Here is a 13,520-nt window from a genome sequence, read left to right as displayed (position 1 = left end):
GCGCGGCCCTCTTGGGGCAGCGAGCGCGCGCGCATGTGCAATGGGCGGGATGCGCATGCGCAGTGTGGCATCCGCCCCGGCTGAGGCTAGTGTCGAGGCGACTGGTGAGTGGGGTGGGTGTTGTGAGGTTGTTCCGCGGTTCCTGCGCGGCAGCAGCGCGTGTCAGAGAGCTGGACCCTGGCGGGGCCTCTCGGTGGGGGCTGCGGCCCCGGGGGCAGCTGGGCGCCTCCCTCACTCCTTCTCGCTCGCCCGCCCTCCGCTGCCTGCAGCGCCGGCGCCGTTCGGGGTCGTGTTTCCTTTGGGGCCTTTGGGAAGCAGATGCTTCTCCCTGGTTTGTTTTCTGCGCTTCAAAGACGGAATTCCCGGTTAAATGGCCCTTGCAGCCTCTCTGGTCCTGGAGAGGGAGGGCCCTGGACTCGACAGCAGCTGAAACGCTCCCCTTCCCCTGATGGGACCCGCGTGGGCCTCTCCAGCAGCCGCTGCTTCGGGCTGCGCTCTGGGGTCCTTGTGTTCCGCCCTGGTCCGTGGGAGCTATGTGGCCTGAGCAGGCTGTGCTGTGGAGGGTGCGCCTTGAGCCTGAGCCTTGGCTCCCCACACAGCTGCAGCATCCCGCTGCTGTTGCCTCTGTTGGAACTACACAGGACTTTGGGAGGGGAGCTCCTCTGCGTTCCTTTTATCTTGGTTGCTGCAAGATGCTCTGTCCCCATAACACCTAGCAGGGCGCTGCTGTGTTGCTGCCTTGGAAGAGGGTGAGCTGGGGCTGGGCACGCTTAGCATGGAGATGTCTCTCCTGGAGCAAAGAGTTTCGGCCAGTCCCACAACGTTCCCTTATCCTTTCCTTTTGTAGCTTAGAAGAGTACCCCAAACCATGTAACTTCTTCCTCTGCAGACATTTTTAATTACGAGAGGCCTGAATAGGCTGATTGTAGTCTCCAGAATGGCAGACCAGAAGCGTCTTGCCTTCTCCATCATCCAATTTCTGCATGACCAGCTACAAAATGGGGGTCTTTCTCCAGATGCTCAGGAGAGCTTGGAAGGTAAGTGGTTATGTGGGGTCTCTCGTTTCGCTTCTAAGTCTGTCAGTCCAACGCTTGTGGCAATGGGGACACAGTCACTGTTGTCTACGTCTTCCTGGGCTGGACTGTGGTTTGCGTCAAAGGGTGAAATTAATCTCGTCCCACAGGAAGATATCCAGGCAGTTGGGAGCCTTGTTATTTGTCTGGCTTCTCCTCTTTCAACAGTAGATTAGCTTGAGGAGGGGATCTACCTTGGGATCAAAAATCAGGATCAAAACCTTGATCCTGGGTCTGAGACTTACCAGATTTTAGCTTGGATGAGGTGATGTTAAGAGGTATATGGAAGTGTTTTATACTTGCAGAGTGCTTTTCTGTTCTGTTATCAAAATGCTATTCCACAGCACACACTGGAGTGCTTATCCAAGGCTTTTTCAGGGGGCTTTACTAGAAATGAGAGCATGCTGATCTTAAAAGATATACTTAAGGAGCTTATACCTTAGTCTTTGGCATGTGTGTTTGTCCCATGGGCAGAGCACAGATGTGTCTGCAGAAAGGAGTGGAGGTGGTGGGGAGGTGGCTATGGCCAGAGTCATGCTTGGCTTGTCCTCGTTCTGGCCATGCCCCTTAGTAGAGCAGCCACTTTGCAAGTAACTGCAGGGCCTGCCAAGTCACTCACTTCTGCTCTGCTTGTTTAAAATGCAGCGCGGTCGTCACTGTGTGCTATCCACAGCTGCGGGGATGCTATCAAAGCCCCAGTTCTTGCTTGTTGCCAGTTGTTTTGACATCCAGTCCCCCAACACCTGCCTTGGAATCACCCACGGGCATGGGAGTTGTGACCGGCTTGTTCCAGAGCCGGTGTTTGCACAGCTCTGAGTTTTTGACAACAGATGTGGTGTGCTGCTCCAGCTGGATAACAACCAGCACCCCTCTACGACAGGAACTGGAGGGTCTGTGAAGTTGCTGCACCTCCCTAATCAGGAGAGTTCACTTGCTTTCTGTTGTTGAATTTGATGTAAAGAGGCGTAGAGCTCAGGCACAGGAGACCCGCACTCACTTTTCAGCCCTGCCCCACCTTCCCTTTCTGATCTTGAGGCAGGTGCTGGGAGAACATCTAAACAAACTGCGGTTATTGTAAGATCTTGCCCTCATTTAGCTGTGCCAGTGGCAACCTGCAGACCCACACAGTCAAAAAACACCTGCAGAAGAGAGAATTGAGAATATGCCACAGATATTAAGTCTATGAGGGGGAAGTGTTCTTGGTTATTTGGGTATTTTGATGGTATGTTCATCTGTAAACTTGAGTGCTGTGGAGGAGGAGAAGGCTAACTATTTAGATGTATTTAGAATGATAATTGGTTGACTCTTGTTCAGTTGCCATCCAGTGCCTGGAGACAGCTTTCGGGGTCTCCATGGAAGACCAAGATCTAGCTGTGTCTCGGACCCTTCCTGAAATATTTGAAGCTGCTGCAGGAAAGGTGAGTGAGTGCCTCAAAAGGTGTTGCCTTCCCGGTCAGGTAGCCAAAAGGATCAGCTTTGCTTGTTTTCTGTGGTAGTGCTGCTCCGTGGAGGGGGAGAGTGAACTGTTTGGGGCTTGAAAAGCCAGTGCTTGGGAAGGGAAGAAGTACGCTGCTTCTCTGTGGTAGTCCTTATTAGAGCACAGCATTCTCCCTTTCCTTGTAAGGAGCCTGAACACATCCGAGCAAATTCAGAGCCCGTCACCCCCTCTGAAGATGACATAGCTGAAGCTGAAAGACTCAAGACTGAAGGTAACCTCCTCTAGAGCTGATGTATAGAAGAGGTTTAAGTGATTATGGGGAGGAAAGCTTGATTCAGTTGGCACCTGGGGAGTGCATGAAAGAAGAATAAACCAAAGGGGATCAGCTCTTCTGTTTCTGCTTGTTTCCCTGCTCGTGCTCAAGGAGGGTGTGTAGGTTGGCATAATGTAACTGCCACAGAACCTGGATAGAAAGCGGGGCCAGTGTTTCCTTTTGCATCTGGAAAAAGGACCTTGTGTAGAACAGAGAATGTTTGCTGCTCAGCTCTCCCCTGTCTGTGTTGACTTTTCTTTACCATGTGAGAGAGCGAGATCGACACTGATGTATGACAGAGAGAGGTTTTTTGAGCCAATGCTCAGCAGACTTGCAGGTCAAAATGTTCCTGTGAAGAGACCTTAGGTGCAGCCTCAATGGGAGGGCAGCTGAGGGTGCTGAAGAGCTTGCGCAGTCCCTACTAACAGGGCTCCAGGTAACCAGGAGCCGCCAAGACACAGACCCCTCCATCCCTCTTGAACGAGCCTCATAGCTGCAAGCATCTTGATGGACTAGCAAAAAGTGGAAGCCTTTGGTGTGTCTTTTGTTCTGTTTTCTGAAGTACAGCAGAGATCTGGGCCCGTTGCTTTCCTTTGTCCCTAGTTTAACTTTTCACTGAGTCTTTGTTCTGTTTCTTTAGGAAATGAACAAATGAAGGCAGAAAACTTTGAAGCTGCTGTATCTTTCTATGGAAAAGCAATTGAATTAAACCCATCCAATGCAGTATATTTTTGCAACAGGTACTTAGTATATCTTTCTGCATCATTCTTTTGCTTCTTCTTGAATCTTAAGACTCATGCTTCTTTTTTTTTTTAGAATTCCTCAGAGTGCTTGTGCTGTTGCTTGCTCTGTCCCCCACCAAGCTCACGGTGACACTTTCCTGTGCCTCCTGCCAGCTCTGTGCCCTGGCTTTCCTAGATAGGATATGGGTATGGGAGCAAACATTTCTTAGGTGTTTGATGGGATGCAAGGATGCCAAGCAGTGCTGCCTGCTTTCTTGTGAACAACTCTTAAGTGAGATAAAGAGCCCAGATCTGAAGCGACTGAAACAGAAAACAAAAGGGCAAAAAGACAGACTGCAGGCTTTTTATTGAGAATTATGTATGTTGATGTGTATGCAAAATGCAAGTAAATTATCTAATTTTCTGTGGTGTAAAAGTTGGTGGATAGGTGATTGTTGACTAGAACAGATTTTGAATCGGTCTTTGTTTTGGTTATCTACTTATCATGAGTACATATCTACAGCTGGTTTTGTGAAGAACTTGCCTGCTCACATACTAATGACATGGTGAGGGTTTTTTTTGGATGAGATTTTATCAACAAAGCTTCCAGCTGACCCTGTAGCTGAGCCTTGCTTGAGCTGTGTGAAATCTAGTCTGAGGAGTTGGGCAGGAGTCGTGGTGTCAATAAGGGGCAAAACCAAGGCTTGAATGAGCATGTTATGGTTTCACCTAAACAGTTTTCTACTTTATGGGGTGTGTATGGCCAAAACAGTCATTGTGAATAAGAAACCAAGGGAACTGCAGAGCAGGTGTAACACATGAATGCCTCCCTGGAGCCCAGGGGGGATGTGGAGAAGTAAAATTCTTTGGCATATGATATCCTTGATACAGGATGTGGAGCTGGATATTTGCATAGCAACCTACTTGCTTAAGTACCTGGATTTATGTCAAGCTAACGCTTCACTTTGCCATGTACGATAGGTGAGGAATCAGAGGTGACCTTGTTTAGCCTATTCAAGGCAATAAATGTTTTATGCCCATCTTTCTCCTTTCCCTCCAGAGCTGCTGCATACAGTAAATTAGGAAATTATGCTGGAGCAGTCAGAGACTGTGAAAGAGCAATAGGCATTGATCCAAACTACAGCAAAGCCTACGGAAGAATGGGGTAAGTAAGAGAGCAGTCTTTCTTGCCAGGATTTTGATCTCAAAAGGTGTTGTGCTAGTGACACTACATGGTGTTTTGTCCTGGAATGTCCTACAAAAATACCTAGTATTTCAGCTGATAGGATGGAGGAAAACTGCAAGTGCTTATTTAACTTCTCATTTTATTTCCACTTTAATAGCTTAGCTCTCTCCAGTTTAAATAAACACACAGAAGCTGTTGTCTACTATAAAAAAGCCCTGGAGCTGGATCCAGACAATGAAACATACAAGTCAAATCTCAAAATAGCTGAACAGAAAATGAAAGAGACCCCCAGTCCAGTAAGTTCTGAAACCAGTCCTTATTATATGTAAGAGCAGAAGGAGGTTTCTTCACTGTCCTGCTGTGTTATGGAGCATCTGTTGTATGAGGAAAGACTGAGCGAGTTGGGCCTGTTTTCCCTGGAGAAGAGAAGATTGAGAGGGGATCTTATCAACATGTACAAATACCTGAGGGGAGAATGTGGGGAGGAAGGGGCCAAACTCTTCTCAGTGGTGGCCAGTGACAGGACAAGGGGCAATGGGTGTAAGCTGAAACCTAGGCAGCTCCATCTCCATGTGAGGAAGAACTTCTTCACTGTGAGGGTCACAGAGCCCTGGAACAGGCTGCCCAGGGAGGCTGTGGAGTCTCCTTCTTTGGAGGTCTTCAAAACGTGCCTGGTTGCCACCCTGTGCCACCCGCTCTAGGTGTCCCTGCTTGAGCAGGAGGGTTGGATTAGATGATCTCTGGAGGTCCCTTCCAACCTCTGCCATTCTGTGTTAAAGGCTCTGACAGGCTTGTGGGCTTGGGTCGCCTTTGGAGTAGCAATCTAGCATGCAGAGAGGGGGATAGTTGGATTTATTGGGATAGGGCCATGAACACTTCTAATAAATCCAGAGAGCATAATGCCTCTGCACTGCTTGGGCACAGTCACCTTGGGCTCCTTTGGAAGAGCTGGACAATGACAGTGATCAGGAGGCGTGTTTTGAAAGTGTTTTGTTGCCTTAACCACCCATCCTAACTAAAGTCACTCCGAAAATTCAGCTGTTTTTACTAGTGACCTGTTAGCAATGCCAAAAGAATATTTGATGGATTTTAAAAAGACACTTTCTTTTAAGCAAAGAATCACAGATGTTTTCAGCCACAAAGTCAGTGATTTGTGCACTGCTGACATGCAGCACTCGGGAACATGCCAAGTTAGGGTTTTGAAGGTGACTCAATCCTCTAAAGACTTTTCCAGCCACAAAGGTGGTCAAGTGAATGTGTTTAACTTGGCATTTGTGATGGGCTAGAGTTGTGCCCTGCTAACATGGCTCAGCTGGTACTGCACGTGCAGCAAATGATGCGGCACAATCGCTGCCATCACTGGTGTGGCACCTTTGACTCTTTTAGGGAATCTTTTTGTCTATGAACGTGGGGGCTGTGCTCATGCAGGATGGATACGAACAGAACCTCTGAACTTTGCTGTGATTTAAAGACCAGATGCTGATAGCAGTTGAAGTAAATGATTAAAATAATGCTAACTGTAACGTGCTATTTGTTGCATCTGAAAGTGAGTGCATTTCATCAGCTGCATATGGTGTCTTTATACTTACAGACTGGAGGTCCAGGAGGATTCGATTTAGCTGGTTTGCTGAACAACCCTGGCTTCATGAGTATGGTAAATTTGGACTCAGATCACAGCCAGGCTGCATCTGGTCTGTGCATTTGTCTGTTGAGGATGAAATGTATTGATATGGGCCTTGGAAAAATCCTCTATTTTCCTAGCAGCTTTGTTTTCATTTCATTTCTTGATTTCACTGTTGCTGTGAGGAAACTGTGCTTCTGTCTCATTAAAGTCAAAAGGGTCAGTGAAGTATTCACAGGCTTTTCCTAGTAATACGTTAGGGGGGCTGTTCTGCATTACCAACCTTGTCTTGTGTTTTGTACTGTGTTTCTCTTAGCTATTTTTGTCCTGTTGATTTGCTTCCAAGTCTTTCTGCCTTCAGTTTGTTTGTGGTTGAATGGCACAACGTCTGCATATCTACCTAGGCATTTCTGACTAAACAGGGTGTCATTTTTTTTTCCTTTTTAAATAGGCATCTAACCTAATGAACAATCCACAAGTACAACAGCTGTAAGTTGGATCCCATCTCATATTTCTTCTGTGTTTGGCTTTGGCAGTAGGGCTGGACCTCTGTGGTGGTGGGAGAGGGGAGGTGGGTGACGGGACCAGAAATGTGGAGGGCAGCCTTTAAAGCAACCCAGTATCCTGAGCTCGTGTGTACTCTGAGCACTCCAGACTGCAGTGGTCTTGGAAATGCTTGCAGAAGGGAGATAGGGCATTTGGATGCCTTCTAAACAAGTCAGAGATGTGAAATCCTTTCAGGCTTGTGCCTCTCCTGACCATTCTGTCTGAGCCCAGGTAGAATAAAGTGAATTGGAGGCTTCCTCGAGCTCATACTCTTATTTATATTTTGAGGCAACTTGGTTAAAAGGCTAAGCATCTGCCATCATCTTCATTTGCTTCTGCCTGCCCCTTCCATTGCTGTTACCATTTGAGGCTCTGTCTTAGATGTAAGCTAAGAACTTAGAGGAAAGGGCTTTGCAGAGCTGTGCTGTTCATCACGAGTGAATCAGTGTTTAGACTGTCCTGTCAGTAAATCCCATTTGATGCAGAGCAAACAAACATCTTGTGGAAGGCAGGGCTGCATTCTTTAATTAAATAAATGTAAAGTAGGACTCGTGCACAAAAGGGGGAATCTTTGGAAAGGCAACAACTGACACTGTTAGAAATATTTCTACATGTTGTTCAGGTTAATGATGCAATTAGAATCTATTGCCATTCATGAAGTTGTTGTTGTTGCAGAAAAATCCCTCACTAAGATAATTTCACAGTCTTTGTGGGAAGGTGCTCTCATTATGCTGATACTCCCCTCCCCCCATAAAACAAAAATCTCTGTGTGTTTCCTGCTCTGAGCAATAATTTGTTCCCACAGCATGTCTGGAATGATTTCTGGTGGCCATAACCCAATGGGAGCAACAGGCACCAGCCCTGCCACAAATGATCTTGCCAGCCTCATACAAGCGTGAGTAGGGGATTCCTGTTGCCTTCAGTTGTAAAGGGATTTCAGCTCTCCTGACCACCTCTCAATCTAACAACGTAGGAAGACAGAGGTTGAGTGAAATTCTGCCATTTTCAGTAATGTGGCTAAACTGTTTGTTAAGGCAGATTTTTTTTGAGCATCAGCCATAAGGAATTCTCCTTAGCATTCAGACCATGTTGGGGTGTGTGTCTTTGTGTGAGAGAACATTAATGAAACTGTTGCTTGTTTTCCTGAAGGGGCCAGCAGTTCGCTCAGCAGATGCAGCAGCAGAATCCTGAATTAATAGAGCAGCTACGAAGTCAGATTAGGAGTCGGACTCCGAGTGCGAGTAACGAAGATCAGCAGGAATGAGTGGTCTAGGTGAGACCCTAGCACCAGCACGGTTGTTCCTGCTAGTGGCCAGCTGACTGCAGTGGGTTTCTTTATGTAGCTGCATTATTTGACTCATGCCTCAATTTAGCAATTCCATGTGCCTGCCTTCCCCTGCTCTGAGCGCTCTGCCTCAGTACTGCTAGTTCTGTACCTCAGAGACACAAAGCTGAGCCCCAGAGAGGTAGATTACATCCCTCATATCCATGTACCCTCTGAGTGTCTGGCAAGTGAATTGCATTATCTAGCATTCAAACTGCTTAGAAAGACACTTTATTTTCCTAAATACTGAATTTGCACATGTCTTCCTGTCTCTGCAGCGCAGTCCGTGGAAACTGTTACTTGCTTTAAAAACTGGAAGCCATGTGCGTGTTGCCATTTCTTGAGTTGGAAGTGTCCATGAGAGGGGAAAAAAAATGGATAAACAAAACACTATGTGACCTGCATGTCAACGACAGATTCACGCTTTCTTTTCCTGGTCTTTGTCCCTGCTCCTCCCCCTTGGCCTTTCCATTCATTTTTTTTTCTTCTGGAAGACCCAGCAAGCTGAACATGAACCAGCATCAACAACCTTTCTAAAGAAACTCAGAAAATTAACTGTATTGTTACATTTCTATGTTATTTGCTACATGGGAATTTTTTTACCCATTTTTTCAGAACAGTGTACTCTTCACTATGGGATGTCTTCACTTTACTGCCCACGTGTCACTTCAAAGAAGTGTTAATTCCGGCCCCATTCAATCTTGCCACAAGTTGTGTGAAGGTAGTGTGTGGGGATCACCGGATCTTCTTGCCTCCCAGGACAGGGTTTCTGTTGATTAGAGCCACCACGTTTCTCATTCAGGTCTGTAGCAATGTTGCCAATGCTGTTAATCCCCAGGAGCTTGGTGATCACTGCGGAGGTTTGTGTAAATGTGTTAGGAGAGGGAATTGAGACTGATCAGGTAGAACATACTCATTTGTGGCTACTCCTTTAGAGTGAGTATTTGCAGAGACACTTCTTGGGGTTCTTTCCCAGTTCTGACAAAGCTTGTCTAGTGTTTAGTAATCATGGCTATGTTGTTGGAATGATCCAATCTGTGAACTAGTCAGAGGTGGACAGTAAGAAAGATAAAGATATTATGTTTTTGATGTTTAAAGAGGTTTTTCTCTTTGCTTTTTTTTTTGTCTTTTATGCATGTGAGTAATCAACCTGGCTGACTGTGCTAATGATGGGTTAGAGGACCCCTGTTTTAAAGAGCATCTGACAGTTGGAGAGAGCAGACCGAGCGAAAACGCTGCTTGGATTGGATAAGATAGTGAGTGGCTGCTGGCTCAATGTGGGGGACTGACAAGGAATGATTAGGCCTCATTGTGTAGTGTGCCATGAGGAAAGAAGCCCTTGTAGCTCTCTAGAGTTACTTGCAGCCTTCCAGGCCCTCTGAAATGGCCTGTGTTGTTCCCTGGATGACCAGGAAGCTTGAGCAAGTCCCCCCTAGAATTCCCTACTGCTGAAGCCAGAGAGGTTTTTATTAATGTCAGAATCGTTTTTTAAAGTAGTCATTCAGATTGTGTTGGGAAAGGCATGTTTAAGATCTTATTGCCAGGCAGATAAACATCTGGTTTGGAGTCAGATGGGCATGAGATGGAAACTGCCCTTTTGGGAAGGCCTGTGCTGCGAATGAGCAGGTGTACTTGAAGATTAATATCAAGAAAAACTGATCTGTAAATGCTCCAAAAAGTACTACGTGGTTAATGTAACTTGTGAAGAATAAAATAATCGGACACTTTCTTTGTTATCCCTTTTGCCCAGCTGACTGAAGCACTATCCATAAATCAGGGGCTGGACCTCGTCATGTTCTGCCAATGCCTGGTCAAGAGGCAGATGCTCCCTGCTTTTCGGCAGGGATTTTGGTGTAGGATGTGAGCTCTGCTTTCATAGAATCATAATTGCCCACTGATGGAAGAAGAGGTGTGTGTGTGGGGGGGGGGGCTGGTGAACAAAGGGTGCAGAGCTGAACAACAGTCCACTCCAAAAAAAAAAGGAGAGAGCACAGCGAAGTGAGCGGGGGAGGGTGCAAGAACTCACAGAGGGTCCTGGGACCACATGCTCACAGAGCCTCTGGGAGGCCCTAGGAAAGACCGGAGAGCCCCTGAAGCCACGTGCACACGGAGGGGTGGGGAGGCTGCATGAAAGTCCACAGGGCCCCTGAAGCCAAGTGTGCATGGAGGCTGAGAGAGCCCAGAAGAAAGCCCGCAGGTCCCCTGGGGCCAGCTGTGCATTGAGGGTGGGGAAGGCTGCACAAACACCTCCACGGCTCCTTTGGCCAAATGCGTACATGGGCCCGTGGAAGCCCCACGAAAGCCCACAGGATTCCAGGGGCCATGTGCGCATGGAGGACCCTGAGAGGCCACACATTAGGATGCAGGGCCGTCGGGGCCACGTGCACACAGAGGCAGGGGGAGACTGCACAAATGCTTGCAGAGGCCCTCGGACTACGTGCACATGGAAGCCGGGGGAGGCCACGCAAAAGCCAGCAGGACCTTTGGAACCACATGTGCACAGAAGAGACCGTGTCCAGAGGAGCGCAGCAAGGCGAGCCTCAAGACTAAGCGAAGCCTCAATCTGCGAGATGAAGCGGGGCAGACGTCGTCCCTCTCGCCTATTCACGTTCTGCTTTTACAGGTGCCGCAGCAGGTATAACTGTGTGCATCTGCGTGACACTCACGATGAGAGCGCATGCGCTGTCTTTAAAACGCGGAATGTGCATGTGCAGAGTGGTGACACCGCTGCGCATGCGCAAAATCGCCACGCAGTACGCATGTGCCCGTCTTCTTGGTCACGCGCATGCGCAAAAGTGTTCGGCGAGAGTGCATGCGCCAAATTTAGCCGCGAAGGCGCATGCGCTGCATTGAGGCGAAAGTACGCCTGTGCGCCTCAAAACGCATGCGTTCCACTAACCTTCTAGTGCACATGCGCAGTAGAGTGGGCTGCTGTTGTTAGTGCGCATGTGCATGACGCTCACGATGAGGGCGCATGCGCTGTCTTCAAAAAGCGGAAAACGCATGTGCAGAGTGGTGACACCGCTGCGCACGCGCAAAATCGCCACGCAGTACGCATGTACTCGCCTTTTTTTGGTCATGCACATGCGCAGGAGTGGTTGGCAAGAGCGCATGCGCCAAATTTAGCCGCGAAAGCGCATGTGCTGCATTGAGGCAATAGTATGCATGTGCACGGTAGCGCGCCTCAAAATGCATGCGTGTCACTAACCTCGTGCACATGCGCAGTAGAGTCGGCTGCTGCTGTGTCAGTGCGCATGTGCATGATACTGAGGATGATGCGCTGTCTTTAAAAAGCGGAATGCGCATGTGCAGAGTGGTGACACCGTTGCGCACGCGCAAAAATCGCCACGCAGTACGCATGTGCCCGTCTTCTTGGTCGTGCGCATGCGCAGAAGTTTTCAGTGAGAACGCATGCTCCAAATTTAGCCGCGGAAAGCACATGCGCATGTGCTGCCGTGCCTGATCTTCCCATATGTCGAAAAGCCGATACTTCAAAAGTAGATGATGGGGAGCAGGGATGAATGTAAAGGTCGCTTGGCAGCGATGACTGCTGCGGTCCCATGTCACAGAGTCGGTACTGCGTCGTGAAGGGCCGGCGCAGAAGCGCAGAGCTCCCAATAGCGCTCGCAGCTGCCATCACGTGTCTATAAATGAAAACTGCAAGCGGGAGGGGAGCGCGCATGCGCAGAGCGGTCGGGAGTGCTCGCTGCTGCCATCGCGTGTCCAAACATCGGTACTTCAAGGGAGGGGAGCCCGTATGAGCCCCCTTCCTCTTGCAGCGTCCGCTGGGGCTCTGCGGCGCTTCCTGGGTTCCGGAGGGAGCGGCGCGGCCCCTCCTCCCGGGAGACGTCATGGAGCGCGGCTCTCCCGTCCTTTCGGAAACGGGATTCTTCCGGGACCCCGCTGCCGGGCGCCATGTTTCCTTGCGCAGCATGCCGGGAATAGTACTCATTCGTTAGGGGCCTTCCGGGCGGCCATGTTGTGCTCTGCAGTGCATGCTGGGAGCTGTAGTCTTTCCTCAAAAGATTGCCGGGCAGCCATGTTGTAGTTTGCAGGGCATGCTGGGAGTTGTAGTCTTCCGTTACGGAACTTCCGGGCGGCCATGTTGTACTCTGCAGGGCATGCTGGGAGTTGTAGTCTTTAGTCACTGGACTTCCGGGTGGCCATGTTGTAGTTTGCAGGGCATGCTGGGAGTTGAAGTCTTCCGTTACGAGTCTTCCGGGCGGCCATGTTGTACTCTGCAGGGCATGCTGGGAGTTGTAGTCTTCAGTCACTGAACTTCCGGGCGGCCATGTTTAAGTTTGAAGGGCATGCTGGGAATTGAAGTCTTCCGTTAGGGAACTTCCGGGCGGCCATGTTGTACTCTGCAGGGCATGCTGGGAGTTGTAGTCTTCAGTCACTGAACTTCCGGGTGGCCATGTTTTAGTTTGCAGGGCATGCTGGGAGTTGTAATCGTTCGTCACCGGATTTCCGTGCAGCAGTTTTAATCTGCAGGGCATGCCGGGAGTTGTAGTCTTTTTTCACCAGATCGCCTGGTGGCCATGTTGTAGTCTACAGGGCATGCTGGCAGCTGTAGTCTATCGTCACTGGGCTTCCGGGCGGCCATGTCCTAGTGTGCAGGGCGTGCTGGGAGCTTCCCATTCCGGGTTCTGGACCTTGCGGTGCCTTTCTGTTAGGTTCGTTCTTCAAATCGGTAGAGAAGGACAAAACCACCATCAAGAGAATCTCTCAGAGTTGTGGTTTATTTGGCAGCAAAAGAAATAAAGTAAAGATAATAATACCAGCTAGCTGGGGTCCGGGCTCATCCCAAGCAGGAGTTCCGCCAACGGACCCCGTAGTGTTCCAGTGCGACCTTTTTATGCTATTTTTCTTTGTTCTTATCTTCATGCTCCAGTTCCTACTGGCAGGGCAGACAGCACTATCTTATGCAAATACAAGCGGTTTCTTGCAATGTCATGTTTCCACGAACTCAGTTACAATACCATACTAACATAAGCTCCAAGCATGCTGTTTAACCCTTCACTTCGAGGCGCCAGCTGGCTTTGAAGAAGCCGCCTCCCTAGTTGGAAGAAAAGACAATCTCATTGGATTCCGGGAAGGTTTTAAAGGAATACGCGGTCCTGCCCTGTCTTTTTAGGGGACGGTGCGCATGCGCAGAGCAGTCGGGAGCACTCGCTGCTGCTACCACGTGTCCTAAAGTGGGTACTGCAAGAGGGAGGGGGGAGCGCGCATGCGCAGAGATGTCGGGAGCGCTCGTGCTGCCACCGCGTGTCCAAATATCGTTACTGCAAGAGCTG

The 13,520-nt window shown here is 49.1% G+C and overlaps 1 protein-coding gene across 2 annotated transcripts; it reads left to right on the top strand.

Moving 5' to 3' along the window:
* Nucleotides 1–52: 52 nt before the first annotated feature.
* Nucleotides 53–9,846, top strand: SGTA (small glutamine rich tetratricopeptide repeat containing alpha). 2 transcript variants are annotated; one of them, XM_026038820.1, is made up of 12 exons: nt 53–104; nt 890–1,037; nt 2,388–2,491; nt 2,698–2,782; nt 3,465–3,564; nt 4,607–4,711; nt 4,890–5,028; nt 6,324–6,386; nt 6,805–6,842; nt 7,705–7,794; nt 8,049–8,172; nt 8,502–9,846. In XM_026038820.1, exons 2-11 carry the CDS (start codon nt 938–940, stop codon nt 8,161–8,163), a joined length of 939 nt encoding a protein of 312 aa, XP_025894605.1. In that variant the 5' UTR covers nt 53–104; nt 890–937; the 3' UTR covers nt 8,164–8,172; nt 8,502–9,846. The 2 variants fall into 2 exon arrangements, with proteins under 2 accessions (XP_025894605.1, XP_025894604.1); XM_026038819.1 differs by having other exon boundaries at nt 57–104; nt 848–1,037.
* The last annotated feature ends 3,674 nt before the right edge of the window (nt 9,847–13,520 follow it).

This window comes from Nothoprocta perdicaria, unplaced genomic scaffold, assembly GCF_003342845.1.
Source record: "Nothoprocta perdicaria isolate Ctin4 unplaced genomic scaffold, notPer1 scaffold_218, whole genome shotgun sequence".
NCBI lineage: Eukaryota > Metazoa > Chordata > Aves > Tinamiformes > Tinamidae > Nothoprocta > Nothoprocta perdicaria.
This window is presented reverse-complemented; position numbering and strand designations above follow the sequence as displayed.

What these genes read in the sequence shown, in the direction of transcription:
- SGTA (XM_026038820.1), top strand. Translation starts at nt 938, where the DNA reads ATGGCAGACCAGAAGCGTCTTGCCTTCTCCATCATCCAATTTCTGCAT. An exon ending in TGAAAGACTCAAGACTGAAG is followed by an intron (nt 2,783 to 3,464) that starts GTAACCTCCTCT and finishes CTGTTTCTTTAG; the next exon opens with GAAATGAACAAATGAAGGCA. An exon ending in AAAGCCTACGGAAGAATGGG is followed by an intron (nt 4,712 to 4,889) that starts GTAAGTAAGAGA and finishes CCACTTTAATAG; the next exon opens with CTTAGCTCTCTCCAGTTTAA.